This window comes from Anomaloglossus baeobatrachus, chromosome 1, assembly GCF_048569485.1.
Source record: "Anomaloglossus baeobatrachus isolate aAnoBae1 chromosome 1, aAnoBae1.hap1, whole genome shotgun sequence".
In the NCBI taxonomy this organism is placed as follows: domain Eukaryota; kingdom Metazoa; phylum Chordata; class Amphibia; order Anura; family Aromobatidae; genus Anomaloglossus; species Anomaloglossus baeobatrachus.
In genome coordinates, this window is record NC_134353.1 from 629,939,648 (window position 1) to 629,957,378 (window position 17,731).

The 17,731-nt window shown below is 50.9% G+C and overlaps 1 protein-coding gene across 1 annotated transcript in view; it reads left to right on the forward strand.

Moving 5' to 3' along the window:
- Positions 1-628: 628 nt before the first annotated feature.
- IPO4 (importin 4) overlaps positions 629-17,731 on the forward strand; it is a 298,714-nt gene continuing 281,611 nt past the window's right edge. Inside the window, exons 1-2 of the mRNA XM_075340711.1 lie at positions 629-793; positions 5,433-5,519. Of these exons, the coding sequence (XP_075196826.1) occupies positions 728-793; positions 5,433-5,519 (153 nt within the window). The 5' untranslated portion in view covers positions 629-727. The remainder of the gene's footprint in view (positions 794-5,432; positions 5,520-17,731) is intronic.

The window sequence follows — 17,731 nt, forward strand, 5'->3', positions numbered from 1 at the left end:
CAAGCTGCATTTTCTGAGACCGCAGGAAAAAGATGCACTCAGAAAAAAAGATGCGTATGAACATAGCCTAAGGGTATGTGCCCATGATCAGGGTTCATTGCGCTGCGGTCTCTCGCTGTGTTCTCCCCACGGAGGACGCTTGTGACTCCGCAGCAAACAATTGACATGCTGCGGCCTGGAAAGACACACTGCAGATCAGTGTTTGCTGCGTAATAAAGAAGCATAGTGAACTCGGGATTTCTAGAAATCTCATCCACTGTGCTTGTACTATACAATGCAGTGTTTTGGATACAGCGAAAACACTACATCCAAAACGCTGCAAACACTGCACAGTTTTGTACCAAACCTAGACAACCCCTTTAGGCAGATGCCCTCAATTTAAAGCAAAACAAAAAAGTGATGTGAAAAAAACCTAAGGGTAAATAAAAAACGGCGGAGCCCTTAAATTCAGTTCACATAGGAAAGCCATTATATAACTATGAGGGAAATACAATATGATAAAAAGACATAATACAGCAAACATCAGTACAGAAGACATTGGTTATGTAGAGATGAATGTAGTGAAGCGGTGGCGGCTCTGCTCCTCCCGGGCAGCAGGTGGCGCTGTGCTCGCTCCCCGCTCTGCCGGACACCCACGTGGAGGAGACAGTTAGTGGCAGCTCCCGGGTGCTGGGTTTGGCAGGACCGGTATTCCGGTGTGGGTGATCGGAGGAAGCCGTTAGTTATCATGGCGCAGATACTAGAGGTCATACTGACTAATCTCCTGCGGCCGGACACCGCTGTCATCCAGCAGGTAGGATCCGTCCCGGGATGCTGGCAGAGTGACAGGACTGCGCCAGGGATGCTGAACATGGCCGGCACCCTCACACAGGACGCTGTCACCTATGTCTCCACCTGTCAGTGCCATCGCTTCGCTACCACCTCACCTCATGTCCTGGATCCATCACTGGTACCACAGGACCTCTGTGGAAACATGAAGGGCACACAAGTGACTGAGGGCACCATCTCTGCTGAGGAATAGTGAGGGACCACTGGTGTCCTGTGCCTGGTACTGAAGCCTGGTCACCCATCTACTGTGGTGTCCTCTGCCTGGTGCTGAAGGCTGGTCACCCATCTACTGTGGTGTCCTCTGCCTGGTGCTGAAGCCTGGTCACCCATCTACTGTGGTGTCCTCTGCCTGGTGCTGAAGGCTGGTCACCCATCTACTGTGGTGTCCTCTGCCTGGTGCTGAAGGCTGGTCACGCATCTACTGTGGTGTCCTCTGCCTGGTGCTGAAGGCTGGTCACCCATCTACTGTGGTGTCCTCTGCCTGGTATTGAAGGCTGGTCACCCATCTACTGTGGTGTCCTCTGCCTGGTGCTGAACCCTGGTCACCCATCTACTGTGGTGTCCTCTGCCTGGTGCTGAAGCCTGGTCACCCATCTACTGTGGTGTCCTCTGCCTGGTGCTGAACCCTGGTCACCCATCTACTGTGGTGTCCTCTGCCTGGTGCTGAACCCTGGTCACCCATCTACTGTGGTGTCCTCTGCCTGGTGCTGAACCCTGGTCACCCATCTACTGTGGTGTCCTCTGCCTGGTGCTGAAGCCTGGTCACCCATCTACTGTGGTGTCCTCTGCCTGGTATTGAAGGCTGGTCACCCATCTACTGTGGTGTCCTCTGCCTGGTACTGAAGCCTGGTCACCCATCTACTGTGGTGTCCTCTGCCTGGTGCTGAAGGCTGGTCACCCATCTACTGTGGTGTCCTCTGCCTGGTGCTGAAGCCTGGTCACCCATCTACTGTGGTGTCCTCTGCCTGGTGCTGAAGGCTGGTCACCCATCTACTGTGGTGTCCTCTGCCTGGTGCTGAAGGCTGGTCACGCATCTACTGTGGTGTCCTCTGCCTGGTGCTGAAGGCTGGTCACCCATCTACTGTGGTGTCCTCTGCCTGGTGCTGAAGGCTGGTCACCCATCTACTGTGGTGTCCTCTGCCTGGTGCTGAAGCCTGGTCACCCATCTACTGTGGTGTCCTCTGCCTGGTGCTGAAGGCTGGTCACCCATCTACTGTGGTGTCCTCTGCCTGGTGCTGAAGGCTGGTCACCCATCTACTGTGGTGTCCTCTGCCTGGTGCTGAAGCCTGGTCACCCATCTACTGTGGTGTCCTCTGCCTGGTGCTGAAGGCTGGTCACCCATCTACTGTGGTGTCCTCTGCCTGGTGCTGAAGCCTGGTCACCCATCTACTGTGGTGTCCTCTGCCTGGTGCTGAAGGCTGGTCACCCATCTACTGTGGTGTCCTCTGCCTGGTGCTGAAGCCTGGTCACCCATCTACTGTGGTGTCCTCTGCCTGGTGCTGAAGCCTGGTCACCCATCTACTGTGGTGTCCTCTGCCTGGTACTGAAGGCTGGTCACCCATCTACTGTGGTGTCCTCTGCCTGGTGCTGAAGGCTGGTCACCCATCTACTGTGGTGTCCTCTGCCTGGTGCTGAAGGCTGGTCACCCATCTACTGTGGTGTCCTCTGCCTGGTGCTGAAGCCTGGTCACCCATCTACTGTGGTGTCCTCTGCCTGGTGCTGAAGCCTGGTCACCCATCTACTGTGGTGTCCTCTGCCTGGTGCTGAAGCCTGGTCACCCATCTACTGTGGTGTCCTCTGCCTGGTGCTGAAGCCTGGTCACCCATCTACTGTGGTGTCCTCTGCCTGGTGCTGAAGCCTGGTCACCCATCTACTGTGGTGTCCTCTGCCTGGTGCTGAAGCCTGGTCACCCATCTACTGTGGTGTCCTCTGCCTGGTGCTGAAGCCTGGTCACCCATCTACTGTGGTGTCCTCTGCCTGGTGCTGAAGCCTGGTCACCCATCTACTGTGGTGTCCTCTGCCTGGTGCTGAAGCCTGGTCACCCATCTACGGTGGTGTCCTCTGCCTGGTGCTGAAGCCTGGTCACCCATTTACTGTGGTGTCCTCTGCCTGGTGCTGAAGCCTGGTCACCCATCTACTGTGGTGTCCTCTGCCTGGTGCTGAAGCCTGGTCACCCATCTACGGTGGTGTCCTCTGCCTGGTGCTGAAGCCTGGTCACGCATCTACTGTGGTGTCCTCTGCCTGGTGCTGAAGCCTGGTCACCCATCTACTGTGGTGTCCTCTGCCTGGTGCTGAAGGCTGGTCACCCATCTACTGTGATGTCCTCTGCCTGGTGCTGAAGCCTGGTCACCCATCTACTGTGGTGTCCTCTGCCTGGTATTGAAGCCTGGTCACCCATCTACTGTGATGTCCTCTGCCTGGTGCTGAAGGCTGGTCACCCATCTACTGTGATGTCCTCTGCCTGGTGCTGAAGGCTGGTCACCCATCTACTGTGATGTCCTCTGCCTGGTGCTGAAGGCTGGTCACCCATCTACTGTGATGTCCTCTGCCTGGTGCTGAAGGCTGGTCACCCATCTACTGTGATGTCCTCTGCCTGGTGCTGAAGGCTGGTCACCCATCTACTGTGATGTCCTCTGCCTGGTGCTGAAGGCTGGTCACCCATCTACGGTGGTGTCCTCTGCCTGGTGCTGAAGCCTGGTCACCCATCTACGGTGGTGTCCTCTGCCTGGTGCTGAAGCCTGGTCACGCATCTACTGTGGTGTCCTCTGCCTGGTGCTGAAGCCTGGTCACCCATCTACTGTGGTGTCCTCTGCCTGGTGCTGAAGGCTGGTCACCCATCTACTGTGATGTCCTCTGCCTGGTGCTGAAGCCTGGTCACCCATCTACTGTGGTGTCCTCTGCCTGGTATTGAAGCCTGGTCACCCATCTACTGTGGTGTCCTCTGCCTGGTATTGAAGGCTGGTCACCCATCTACTGTGGTGTCCTTTGCCTGGTGCTGAAGGCTGGTCACCCATCTACTGTGATGTCCTCTGCCTGGTGCTGAAGGCTGGTCACCCATCTACTGTGATGTCCTCTGCCTGGTGCTGAAGGCTGGTCACCCATCTACTGTGATGTCCTCTGCCTGGTACTGAAGGCTGGTCACCCATCTACTGTGATGTCCTCTGCCTGGTGCTGAAGGCTGGTCACCCATCTACTGTGGTGTCCTCTGCCTGGTGCTGAAGCCTGGTCACCCATCTACTGTGGTGTCCTCTGCCTGGTGCTGAAGCCTGGTCACCCATCTACTGTGGTGTCTGCTGCCAAGAAACCCCGTGACACCCTGCTCAGGAAGCAACATTGGGCATTGGATCTTTTTGATGTCGGAAACCTTCAGACACAATACTATCCTATTGATGGGGATACGGGCATCCCATAGTGGCTCATACTGTGGCCATCTGTGACTAGAAAGCGGCTCTTCAGTTTTGCTATACTAGATATGAGTAGAGAGCCTTCTCTGATGTAAGCCACCAAAGTGTTACAACTGTATTTACTATCAGGTGTCAGCTGTTGTAAAAACATACACTGCCCTTTGTCAGTGAAAGAGGTTATTCCCTACTGGAAAAGTTTTACCCTATAAGCTCTGTTTTAGTTAAAAAACAAACTGCGCTTTTCTCGCCCTCTTGGTGTCTGTCTGCAGCTCTGACGTCATGTTGACAGCACTGCAGCCAATCAGCGAGACCAGCGTCTACCGATGTAAACAGCATGAGCCGTTGAGGTCATTGATTGGCTGATTTGTGCATATAAGATCCTGATTGGTGAGCTAAGCAACTTGTGTCGTGAACATTAGTAGATCCATGAGCTCGCTGATTGGCTGCCTGGTTTAAGATTGTGATTGGCGAGCTAAGCAGCTTGTGTTGTTAACATCAGTAGGTCCATCGGGCTCACCGATTGGCTGCTGTATACATATAAGATTGCACTTTCTTATATAGTAACAAAAAAAAGCCTAATGCCAACACCTATCTGCCTGATATTTGCCAAATTGGCGCTCTTTTAAATTCCTCAAGTTCATGGAGGCCTATAAACACATAAAAAATTGTGGCTGACAAATAAAGTGTGCACAGTGTACCTCTAACATAGCCCCAAAAAGGAATCTGAACAGAGCCCTACCTATGATATAGAACACCTCTAATATATGACAAGGTGGCTAGTCTAAGCTTTGATTCCCCACCACTGCTCTGTGATGTCATGTGGACGGTGCTGCAGCCAATGAGTGAGCTCAGTGGTTCTTCATGAGTTGACAGCACAAGTTGCTTACAGCCAGACGATTGGCTGCAGCGCCAGTGACGTGACGTCAGCAATGTAGAGAATAACAGACACCTGGGGCATTGACAGAGACCCTGCCCTGGACCTGGGAAGGGTGAGTAAAGAACATTTTGTTTGCTTTTTAAATAATCTTCACCTGTTCCCAGGTTTTCTGGGGCCGGACACCCCATTTCATCAGCTGTATTCTTGATAACATGGTATAGCACAGCATGTGACATTATGGTGGGATGTGAGAAGTGTGGAGTTTTTTTTCTTCTAGGACAGTACAAAGATGGGGTTACCCATTTTTTCCATCACTTTTTCAGGCCACTGCTCAACTCAAAGAAGCCGTCAAAGATCCATTGATTATTCCGGCATTGTGTGATGTACTACGAGGTGCTCAAGACCCAGAGGTAAGGACAAAAACCACGCAGGTATTATGCACATATGTTGTTTATTGCCGTGAATGCTATTTCATGCAAGTGGTATAATAAAGGAGCCTAGTACCTAGTAGTTAAAAGCTGGTCAAACCTCTAATTTCAGTAGGACCAGCTGGCTAGTTGATGTGTATTGGGGCCTCCAGACTTTCCCGTGATAGGCGATGTCGGAGGAGAGAAGGATCAGGCAGTTGAAATTTGTTTCCATCTGGGATAAGCTGCTATCAGAGGTGTCTGTCAGCAAGTTTCTCCTCTCTCCCCATTGAAAGCAGCTAAACGCTTAGTTGTGTGAGGGAATTGGGAGAGAGAGGCGTCCGGTGAACAAATGTTCGGTTGTCCGCTATCTCTTGTATTAAGATTGACACAAGGCACTCCCAAATTAATGCAGTGATTCTTTATTAATTAATAAATGTGCATAAAGAACGTTTTCGGTCTCCACCGGATCTTCATCAGTTGCACATTAGGAGACTTGAAAGTGCTTGTGGATAGCGCAGTGTCCACCGCTGCATGGGGCTCACAGGCTATCCACAAGCACTTTTAAAGGGCCATTTACACGCTGCGACATCGCTAACGATATATCGTCGGGGTCACGGTGTTTGTGACGCACATCCGGCGTGCGACATCGCAGCGTGTGACAGGCAGGAGCGACCTTAAGCGATTGCAAAAGAGACAAAAAAATCGTTGGTATATGAGAGGTCGTTCATTTACCAAAAATTGTTGTCTCGTACGTAGCGATGTTGTTCCTCGTTCCTGCGGCATCACACATCGCTATGTATGATACCGCAGGAGCGACGATCATCCCCTTACCTCTGTCCACCGGCAATGAGAAAGGAAGGAGGTGGGCGGGAAGTTATGTCCTGCTCATCTCCGCCCCTCCTCTGCTATTGGACGGCTGCCGTGTGATGTCGCTGTGACGCCGCACGAATCGCCCCCTGAGAAAGGAGGCAGTTCGCCGGCCAGAGCAACGTCGCAGGGAAGGTAAGTCTGTGTGACGGGTGTAAGCGATGTTGTGCGCCACGGGCAGCGATTTGCCCGTGACGCACAACAGACGGGGACGGGTACGCTCACTAGCGATATCGGTACTGATATCGCAGCGTGTAAAGTACCCTTAAGTCTCCTAATGTGCACCTGATGAAGATCCGGTGGAGACTGAAAACGTTCTTTATGCACATTTATTAATTAATAAAGAATCACAGCATTAATTTGGGAGTGCCTTCTGTCAATCTTAAGCATCTTGGCCTTGGAACCTACTTTGTGCACTTCTCTCCATCAACATATTGCCTACTACCTAAGGAAGTGCCATTGATTTATATAGAGCTATCTTGTGTATGGCCAGCTTTAGGGATAAGTAAGGACAATCACAACTGTGATACACAGTATAATCAACCATATAATTACAGCCATTCTATAGTTTCACCTGCTCCTAGATCTAAAATGGTAACAGAGAGAGATAGCGGAGATGGGTTTTAAAAACCGCGCCAGAGATCCCAGATGTAAGCTTGATCAATGTAACCTTTATTTCGGCATAGGTCTACTCGTTTCAGGGGTCTCAGCCCCCTTCCTCAGGACCAGCAAGCACAAGATACATCAAATCTCCCACCGGCTCCCATGTGTAAACTCTAAGCGTTTACACATGGGAGCCGGTGGGAGATTTGATGTATCTTGTGCTTGCTGGTCCTGAGGAAGGGGGCTGAGACCCCTGAAACGCGTAGACCTATGCCGAAATAAAGGTTACATTGATCAAGCTTACATCTGGGATCTCTGGCGCGGTTTTTAAAACCCATCTCCGCTATCTCTCTCTGTTATCTGCCAACCGGGGTACTGCTGCCGTTGATCCACATATGCGGTTACAGGAGTTGTGCCTTTCACAACTCTAATAGGTGAGTAGGATTACTCCTTACTTATACCCCCTGTTTATCAGGGTAAGACCCTATGCGCTTTTTCTCCACAGGTTTCTTGCTTAAGATCTAAAATGGTAAAAGACACATTATAGGCAAGGGCAATAAATAAACAGGGTTGACTGTACCCCTTAACCCCTTCAGCCCCCGGGCACTTTCCGTTTTTGCGTTTTTGTTTTTTGCTCCCCTTCTTCCGAGAGCCGTAACTTTTTTTATTTTTCTGTCAATCTTGCCATATGAGGGCTTGTTTTTTGCGGGACAAGTTGTACTTTTAAATGAAACCATAAGTTTTACCATATAGTGTACTGGAAAATAGCAAAAAAATTCCAAGTGCGGAAAAATTGCAAAAAAAGTGTGATCGTACAATAGTTTTTGGGATATTGTATTCACTGTGTTCACTGTATGGTAAAACTGATGTATCTATGTGATGCCTCAGGTCAGTGCGAGTTTGTAGACACTAAACATGTATAGGTTTACTTGTATCTAAGGGGTTAAAACAAATTCACAAGCTTGTCCAAAAAAAGTGGCGCACGTTTTGCGCCATTTTCCAAAACCCGTAGCCTTCTCACTTTTCGGGATCTTAGTCTGTGACGGCTTATTTTTTGCGTCTCGACCTGATGTTTTTAACGGTACCATTTTTGCGCAGATGCTACGTTTTGATTGCCTGTTATTGCATTTTGTGCAAAATTTGTGACAAAAAAAACGTAATTTTGACGTTTGGAATTTTTTTGCCGCTATGCCATTTACTGATCAGATTAATTGATTTTATATTTTAATAGATCGGGCATTTCTGAACGCGGTGATACGAAATATGTGTATAGTTTTTATTTTTTTAACCCTTTAATTTTCAATGGGGTGAAAGGGGGGTGATTTGAACTTTTAGGTTTTTTTAATTTTTTTTTTATTTTTTAACTTTTTTTTTACCTTTTTTTTTTTTTTTTTATTTTACTAGTCCCCCTAGGGGGCTATAGCGATCAGCAATCCGATCGCTGTTATCTATCTGCTTATCACAGCTACACAGCTGAGAACTGCAGATTTGGTGCTTTAGGCTAGGTTCGCACACTGCGTCTTTTTGACGCTGCGTTTTTGTGCGTTTTTGGCCGCTAAAAACGCACAAAAACGCACCTGCGTCGAAAAAACGCATAAAAAAACGCATGTGTTTTTGCCGCGATTTGGTGCGTTTTTGGCTGCGTTTTGCTGCGTTTTTGATCTCTGCGTTTTTCAAATGCATTGCATGGGGGGAAAACGCAGAAAAACGCAGGAAAGAACTGACATGTCCATTTTTTTTTTTTTTAACTCAAAAACGCAGGTAAAAAAAACAGATGTGTGCGGACAGCAAAAATGAAAACTCATAGATTTTGCTGGGGAAGCAAAGTCCTGCAGTTTTGAGGCCAAAAACGCACCCGAAAAACGCGCAAAAACGCCGCGAAAAACGCACTGTGCGCACATAGCCTAACTTTCAATGCCGGCTGTATTCGGGCATTGAGAGGAAGTGACTCATGTTAGCTGCAGATGTCATCACATGACCCTGTGCTACCATGGCAACCACCGAAAGTCACGTGATCATGTCACGTGACTCATGGCGGCGCGCATATACATATCGCTGCCAGATTTTGGCAGCGAGATGTAAGGGGTTAATGGCCGCGGGTGGAAGCGATTCCACCCGCGGCTAGCAGGCACACGTCAGCTGTTGAAAACAGCTGATATGTGCGCGGATCGCCGCGGCCTGCCCACGGCAGGGGGCGGGGATTAACGGCACACGATCCATGACGTACCCAGTACGTCATGGGTCGTTAAGGGGTTAATAGTAGGATTGCAAGCTAAGCATTAGGGTGCCCTCACACGAGCGTATAACTCGCATGAGTATCGGAACGCATCACTCGGTGCGGCCGCACACTCTCCGGACAGGAGCATGTCAGCCGTATAGAAATACATGCAGCTGAGCTGCTCCTGTCAGCAGAGAAGCTAGCCGCGCCGGGTGATGCGATCCGATACTCATGCGAGTTATACGCTCGTGTGAGGGCACCCTTATAGGAACACTAGCAAAATACACGCAGCTTCCTTCGCGGAAAATGATGTTAGATTGTTGGTTATGCTCGCTAAGGTTTTCACTTGTCTCAGCTGTTTGAGACAGTTTTGCTTTCTTAGCTTTTGGATTAACTTGCCCCATGGATGGTCATTTTTTTGGGCGTCGTTTAAAAAACCCCCCAAAAAACAGTCCATAGTATTATGACCCTTCGTAATCATCTCATACTGATCAGAGATCTAATAGATGAATCCATACTTATAAAGCAGAAAATGTGCGTCCTGAAGGATCTCAAATATCAGTTATGGAAACTGCCTCACAGTAAGGCGGGCTTTGCACACTACGACATCGCAGGTGCGATGTCGGTGGGGTCATGTTGAAAGTGACGCACTTCCTGCGTCGCTCTCGACATCGTAGTGTGTAAATCCTAGATAATCCGATTAACGATCGCAAAAGCGTCGTAATCGTATCATCGGTGTAGCGTCGGCAAATTCCATAATTACACTGACGCGATGGTCCGATGTTGTTCCTCGCTCCAGCAGCAGCACACATTGCTGTGTGTGAAGTCGCAGGGGCGAGGAACATCTCCTACCGGCATCACCGCGGCTCCCGTCGGCTATGCGCAAGGACAGAGGTGGGCGGGATGTTTACATCCCGCTCATCTCCACCCCTCCGCTCCTATTGCCCGCCTGCCGTGTGACGTCACAGTGACGCCACACAACCCGCCCCCTTAATAAGGAGGCGGTTCGCCGGCCACAGCGACGTCGCACGGCAGGTGAGTGCATGTGAAGCTGCCGTAACGATAATATACGCTACGGCAGCTATCACAAGGATATCGCAGCTGCGACGGGGGCGGGGACTATCGCGCTCGGCATCGCAGCATCGGCTTGCGATGTCGTAGTGTGCAAAGCCCACCTAAGACTGTTCTGGTTGTCCAATCAGCGCTCAGCTTTCACTTTACCTCAGCAGCTTCAATGCTGAAAGCTGCATTCTGGTGGCTATAGGCAACCAGAACACTGTTACTGTGAGGGAATTCTCATAAATGAGTGCCAGTTACTTGTACAATGTTTGTTGACAGGTGTTGCTATAATTACAGACTTCAGAGTGACTTATCAGGTTGCCCCACCTTAGCGACTATATGGTTGCTGCCCCTTGAAGAGCGAGTGTTTAGACTCTGTGCCTTTAAATCTTTAAGACCCTTGGAGTAAAAACTGTGTTTTTGCATTCACCATACATACATCCATTTTCTCCTTTACTTCTATAAAGCCTTAATTCGGTTGCCACAGCCCAGGAAGGGGTGGGGGGGGGCAGATTTCAAGTTTTAATGTTCGCATTATTTTTGGTTTGGTATTAAAGACGGGCCATGTAAAATTTCAGTCAAGGCAGGTGAAAACTGTGGACGAGAGCCCTAAGGACCACCTTTTACCTGATAACATTTGCAGCGCCTCTTCAGATTAGATGGCCTGGCTTGTCATGTGCGTTACGTTACAACAGTGACGTCGTGCAAGGAGCTGCGGATGCTGTGAAGTAGGTGTTGATTCTCTGGGCTTCCGTCCAACTATATAGCAAGGCTTGCTTACATTTCCAATATATTAATTTTCTGGAAAAAATTCTATTAAACATACAGCTAGGTCCAGAAATATTTGTACAGTGACACAATTTTTGGCATTTTAGCTGTTTACCAAAACCTATTCAAGATACCATTATATAATCAATATGCACTTAAAGTTTAGACTCTCAGCTTTAATTTGAGGGTATGCACATCCTTATTGGTGTGAAGGTTTAGGAATTACATATCTTTAATATTTAGCTGCCTCTTTTTCAAGGAATCAAAAGTAATTTGACAATTATCTCAAAAGCTCTTCAATTGGCTGCATGGCCAATTGAAGAGCCAATTGTAATTAATCCATCATCAGCCAAGCAGCTAAAAGGCCTGAAGCTGATTCCAGGTGTGGTATTTGGAAGCTGCTGCTATGAACCCACAACCTGTGGTCAAGGGAGCTTTCAATGGAAACAGACCATCATTAGGCTGAAAAAATTAGAAGTGGCCAAATCAACAGTTTGATGTATTCTGCAAAATAACAAAAAAGAGCGTACTGTTGAGCTTAGGGTTCTTTCACACTTGCGTTCAGCAGAGTCCGTCACTATGGAGAATAGCGCAGTCCGTTAACGCACTGCGCTATTCTCCATAGACTTGTATGGACAACGCACTGTAACGCAAGTGTCTGCGTTGCATCCGCTGGACGTCGCAGCGCTGTTATTTTGACGCTGCGTTGGGCGGAAGAAAGACAGCATGTAACTTTTTTTTAGCAGCGCAATCCGTAGGATTTCACTGCGCATGCTCTTTTCTTTGTCGCTCCATTGGGAGACCCAGACAATTGGGTGTATAGCTTCTGCCTCCGGAGGCCACACAAAGTATTACACTTAAAACTGTAAAGCCCCTCCCCTTCTGCCTATACACCCCCCCGTGCATCACGGGTTCCTCAGTTTTCATGCTTTGTGCGAAGGAGGCAGACATCCACGCATAGCTCCACATCTTAGTCAGCAGCAGCTGCTGACTATGTCGGATGGAAGAAAAGAGGGCCCATAACAGGGCCCCCAGCATGCTCCCTTCTCACCCCACTCTTGTCGGCGGTGTTGTTAAGGTTGAGGTATCCATTGCGGGTACGGAGGCTGGAGCCCACATGCTGTTTTCCTTCCCCATCCCTTTAGGGCTCTGGGTGAAGTGGGATCCTAATCGGTCTCCAGGCACTGAGACCGTGCTCCATCCACAGCCCCTGGGGACTCTGCTGGACAAGGAGCCGAGTATCGTCAGGGACAAGGCCCTGCTACTTTGAGGTACTCTGTGTCCCCGTGGGGACCGCGCACAGAAACACTGCAGCATTGCTGGGTGTGTTAGTGCGCCGGGGACCGCAGCGCTGACCGCGCTTGTGCCATCACACACTGCAGCGTGGCTGGGTGTGTTAGTTTACTGGGGACTACCGCGCTGACCGCGCGCTGCCATTTCACACTGCAGCGCGGCTGGGAGTGTTAGTACGCCGGGGACTACCGCGCCGACCGGGCTTATACGCCGGCCGCGCTTATAACTTTAGTCCCCGGCTTTTGCGGCCTAGTCTCACTTTTTTCCCGCCCCCAGGCCTGCCAGTCAGGGGAAGGGCGGGACGCTGCACAGGTAGTCAGCGCTGAGGGCTGGAACATGCTTTGCATACTCCACCCCCCTCACTGTGCACAGTGGGGCACCAGATTCCCGCACTTTCTAGGGCACACCCACGGCCCCCTCCTCTCCTCAGGACGCCGGCAGCCATTCCTGTCAGCTCTTCTGACGCTGGAGAGGGGAGACAAGCTCTGGGAGACCCAGGCAGGGATTCTGGTGATCACACAACCGCTTTGAGCGGGCGGTAAGCAGCACCTGAGGTGCTGGCCCCACTAGTGCAGAAGTGTACATATAGATTTATATGCTTATAGGCTATACTTTACATTGTATGGTGCACGGTTGATTTTTGGCTATATACCCTCCTGGATTGCTCAGAGGAGACAACAGCATGTCGTCCGCAAAAAGCAAGGGTGCCAAAGCACAGGCTTACTATGCTGCCTGCGCCGCATGTACGGCTATACTACCGGCAGGTTCCACCGACCCTCATTGTGTGCAATGCTCGGCCCCTGTGGCACTTTCTCAGCCGGAGCCTCTGCTAAGGGTGGCCCAGGGGGCACCACCTGCTAACACTGTCCAGGTGACGGGGACGGAGTTTGCAGTTTTTACTGATAGACTTTCTGAGACTATGGCTAAGATACTAGAAGCCTTGCAGTCCAGACCGGTATCTCAGACCATGGGCACTGTTGAATCATTGCACCCTGGTCCCCCTCAGTTGGAACAACAATGTGCTCCCGGGGTGTCTCATAGATCCCAGGGTGAGGTCTCTGACACGGACCGCAGCCCCAGACCGCCTAAGCGAGCTCGCTGGGAAATTCCCTCGACATCATCACATTGTTCAGGGTCTCAGCGGGAGGACTCTCTGTATGATGAAGCGGAGGTAGCTGATCAGGATTCTGATCCTGAGGCCGCTCTCAACCTTGATACTCCTGATGGGGACGCCATAGTGAATGATCTTATCGCGTCCATCAATCAAATGTTGGATATTTCTCCCTCAGCTCCTCCAGTGGAGGAGTCAGCTTCTCAGCAGGAGAAATTCCGTTTCAGGTTTCCCAAGCGTACAACGAGTATGTTTCTGGACCACTCTGACTTCAGGGAGGCAGTCCAGAAACACCGAGCTTGTCCAGATAAGCGTTTTTCTAAGCGCCTTAAGGATACACGTTATCCCTTCCCCCCTGACGTGGTCAAGGGCTGGGCTCAGTGTCCCAAGGTGGATCCTCCAATCTCCAGACTGGCGGCTAGATCCATAGTTGCAGTGGAAGATGGGGCTTCACTCAAAGATGCCACTGACAGACAGATGGAGCTCTGGTTGAAATCCATCTATGAAGCTATCGGCGCATTCGCGCCGTATGGGCACTCCAAGCTATCTCGGCGGGTCAAGCGCAAATTGACGCAGTCACACGTACGTCTGCGCCGCAAGTGGCGTCCATAACCTCTCAGACGTTGGCATTTGCGTCCTACGCTATTAATGCTGTCCTGGACTCTGCGAGCCGTACGGCGGTTGCATCCGCCAATTCGGTGGCAATACGCAGGGCCTTGTGGCTACGGGAATGGAAGGCAGATTCTGCTTCCAAAAAGTGCTTAACCAGTTTGCCATTTTCTGGCGACCGCTTGTATGGTGAGCGTTTGGATGAAATCATCAAACAATCCAAGGGAAAGGATACATCCTTACCCCAGGCCAAACCAAAGATACCCCAACAGAGGAGGGGACAGTCGAGGTTTCGGTCCTTTCGGGGCGCGGGCAGGTCCCAATTCTCCTCGTCCAAAAGGCCTCAGAAGGATCAGAGGAACTCCGATTCATGGCGGTCTAAGTCACGTCCTAAAAAGACCGCCGGAGGTGCCGCTACCAAGGCGGCTTCCTCATGACTTTCGGCCTCCTCACACCGCATCCTCGGTCGGTGGCAGGCTCTCCCGCTTTTGCGACACCTGGCTGCCACAGGTAAAAGACCGTTGGGTGAGAGACATTCTGTCTCACGGTTACAAGATAGAGTTCAGCTCTCGTCCTCCGACTCGATTCTTCAGAACATCTCCGCCTCCCGAGTGAGCCGATGCTCTTCTGCAGGCGGTGGGCACTCTGAAGGCAGAAGGAGTGGTGGTCCCGGTTCCTCTTCAGCAACAGGGTCACGATTTTTACTCCAACCTGTTTGTGGTTCCAAAGAAGGACGGGTCTTTCCGTCCTGTCCTGGACCTAAAACTGCTCAACAAACACGTAAAGACCAGGCGGTTCCGGATGGAATCCCTCCGCTCCGTCATCGCCTCAATGTCCCAAGGAGATTTCCTTGCATCGATCGATACGGGTGGATCATCAATTTTCCAAAGTCAAATCTGACACCGGCCCAATCGCTGACATATCTTGGCATGGAGTTTCATACCCTCTCAGCGATGGTGATGCTTCCGCTGAACAAACAGCGGTCACTGCAGACAGGGTTGCAAGCTCTCCTTCAAGGTCAGTCACACCCCTTGAGGCGCCTCATGCACTTCCTAGGGAAGATGGTGGCAGCAATGGAGGCAGTCCCTTTCGCGCAGTTTCACCTGCGTCCTCTTCAATGGGACATCCTACGCAAATGGGACAGGAAGTCGACGTCCCTCGACAGGAACGTCTCCCTCTCTCAGGCAGCCAAAGCTTCCCTTCGGTGGTGGCTTCTTCCCACTTCATTGTCGAAGGGGAAATCCTTCCTACCCCCATCCTGGGCGGTGGTCACGACGGACGCGAGTCTGTCAGGGTGGGGAGCAGTCTTTCTCCACCACAGGGCTCGGGGTACGTGGACTCAGCAAGAGTCCTCCCTTCAGATCAATGTTCTGGAGATCAGGGCAGTGTATCTTGCCCTAAAAGCATTCCAGCAGTGGCTGGAAGGCAAGCAGATCCGAATTCAGTCGGACAACTCCACAGCGGTGGCTTACATCAACCACCAAGGCGGAACACGCAGTCGGCAAGCCTTCCAGGAAGTCCGGCGGATTTTGATGTGGGTGGAAGCCACGGCCTCCACCATATCCGCAGTTCACATCCCGGGCGTAGAAAACTGGGAAGCAGACTTTCTCAGTCGCCAGGGCATGGACGCAGGGGAATGGTCCCTTCACCCGGACGTGTTTCAGGAGATCTGTTGCCGCTGGGGGATGCCGGACGTCGACCTAATGGCGTCCCGGCACAACAACAAGGTCACGGCATTCATGGCACGATCTCACGATCACAGAGCTCTGGCGGCAGACGCCTTAGTTCAGGATTGGTCGCAGTTTCAACTCCCTTATGTGTTTCCACCTCTGGCACTGTTGCCCAGAGTGTTACGCAAGATCAGGTCAGACTGCCGCCGCGCCATTCTCGTCGCTCCAGACTGGCCGAGGAGGTCGTGGTACCCGGATCTGTGGCATCTCACGGTGGGCCAACCGTGGGCACTACCAGACCGACCAGACTTGCTGTCTCAAGGGCCGTTTTTCCATCTGAATTCTGCGGCCCTCAACCTGACTGTGTGGCCATTGAGTCCTGGATCCTAGCGTCTTCAGGGTTATCTCAAGAGGTCATCGCCACTATGAGACAGGCCAGGAAACCAACGTCTGCCAAGATCTACCACAGGACATGGAAGATATTCTTATCTTGGTGCTCTGATCAGGGGTTTTCTCCCTGGCCATTTGCCTTGCCCACTTTTCTTTCCTTTCTTCAATCAGGATTGGAAAAAGGTTTGTCGCTCGGCTCCCTTAAGGGACAAGTCTCAGCGCTCTCTGTGTTCTTTCAGAAGCGTCTTGCCAGGCTTTCTCAGGTACGAACGTTCCTGCAGGGGGTTTGTCACATTGTCCCTCCTTACAGGCGGCCGTTAGAACCCTGGGATCTGAACAGGGTTCTGATGGCCCTTCAGAAGCCACCTTTTGAGCCTTTGAAGGATATTTCTCTTTCTCGCCTTTCGCAGAAGGTGGTCTTCCTAGTAGCAGTCACATCACTTCGGAGAGTGTCTGAGCTAGCAGCGTTGTCATGCAAGGCTCCTTTCCTGGTGTTTCACCAGGACAAGGTGGTGCTGCGCCCGGTTCCGGAATTTCTTCCTAAGGTGGTATCCACCTTTCATCTCAATCAGGATATCTCCTTACTTTCTTTTTGTCCTCATCCAGTTCATCAATGTGAAAGGGATTTGCATTTGTTAGATCTGGTGAGAGCGCTCAGAATCTACATTTCCCGTACGGCGCCCCTGCGCCGCTCGGAGGCACTCTTTGTCCTTGTCGCTGGTCAGCGTAAGGGGTCACAGGCTTCCAAATCCACCCTGGCTCGGTGGATCAAGGAACCAATTCTCGAAGCCTACCGTTCTTCTGGACTTCCGGTTCCCTCAGGGCTAAAGGCCCATTCTACCAGAGCCGTGGGTGCGTCCTGGGCTTTGCGGCACCAGGCTACGGCTCAGCAGGTGTGCCAGGCGGCTACCTGGTCGAGCCTGCACACTTTCACCAAACACTATCAGGTGCATACCTATGCTTCGGCGGATGCCAGCCTAGGTAGACGAGTCCTTCAGGCGGCGGTTGCCCACCTGTAGGAACGGGCCGTTTTACGGCTCTATTACGAGGTATTATTTTACCCACCCAGGGACTGCTTTTGGACGTCCCAATTGTCTGGGTCTCCCAATAGAGCGACAAAGAAGGGAATTTTGTTTACTTACCGTAAATTCCTTTTCTTCTAGCTCCAATTGGGAGACCCAGCACCCGCCCTGTTCCCTTCGGGCTGTTGTTTTTTCGTGTACACATGTTGTTCATGTTGAATGGTTTCAGTTCTCCGAAATTTCTTCGGATTGAAGTTACTTTAAACCAATTTATTAGCTTTCCTCCTTCTTGCTTTTGCACTAAAACTGAGGAACCCGTGATGCACGGGGGGGCAGAAGGGGAGGGGCTTTACACTTTTAAGTGTAATACTTTGTGTGGCCTCTGGAGGCAGAAGCTATACACCCAATTGTCTGGGTCTCCCAATTGGAGCTAGAAGAAAAGGAATTTACGGTAAGTAAACAAAATTCCCTTCTTTGTGATTTTGGAAAAAAAGAAAAAAAAAAACAAACTTTATTTCTCTAACGCCTCATTGGGGGACACAGGACCATGGGTGTTATGCTGCCTATCCATAGGAGGACACTAAGTAGATGCCAAAGCATAG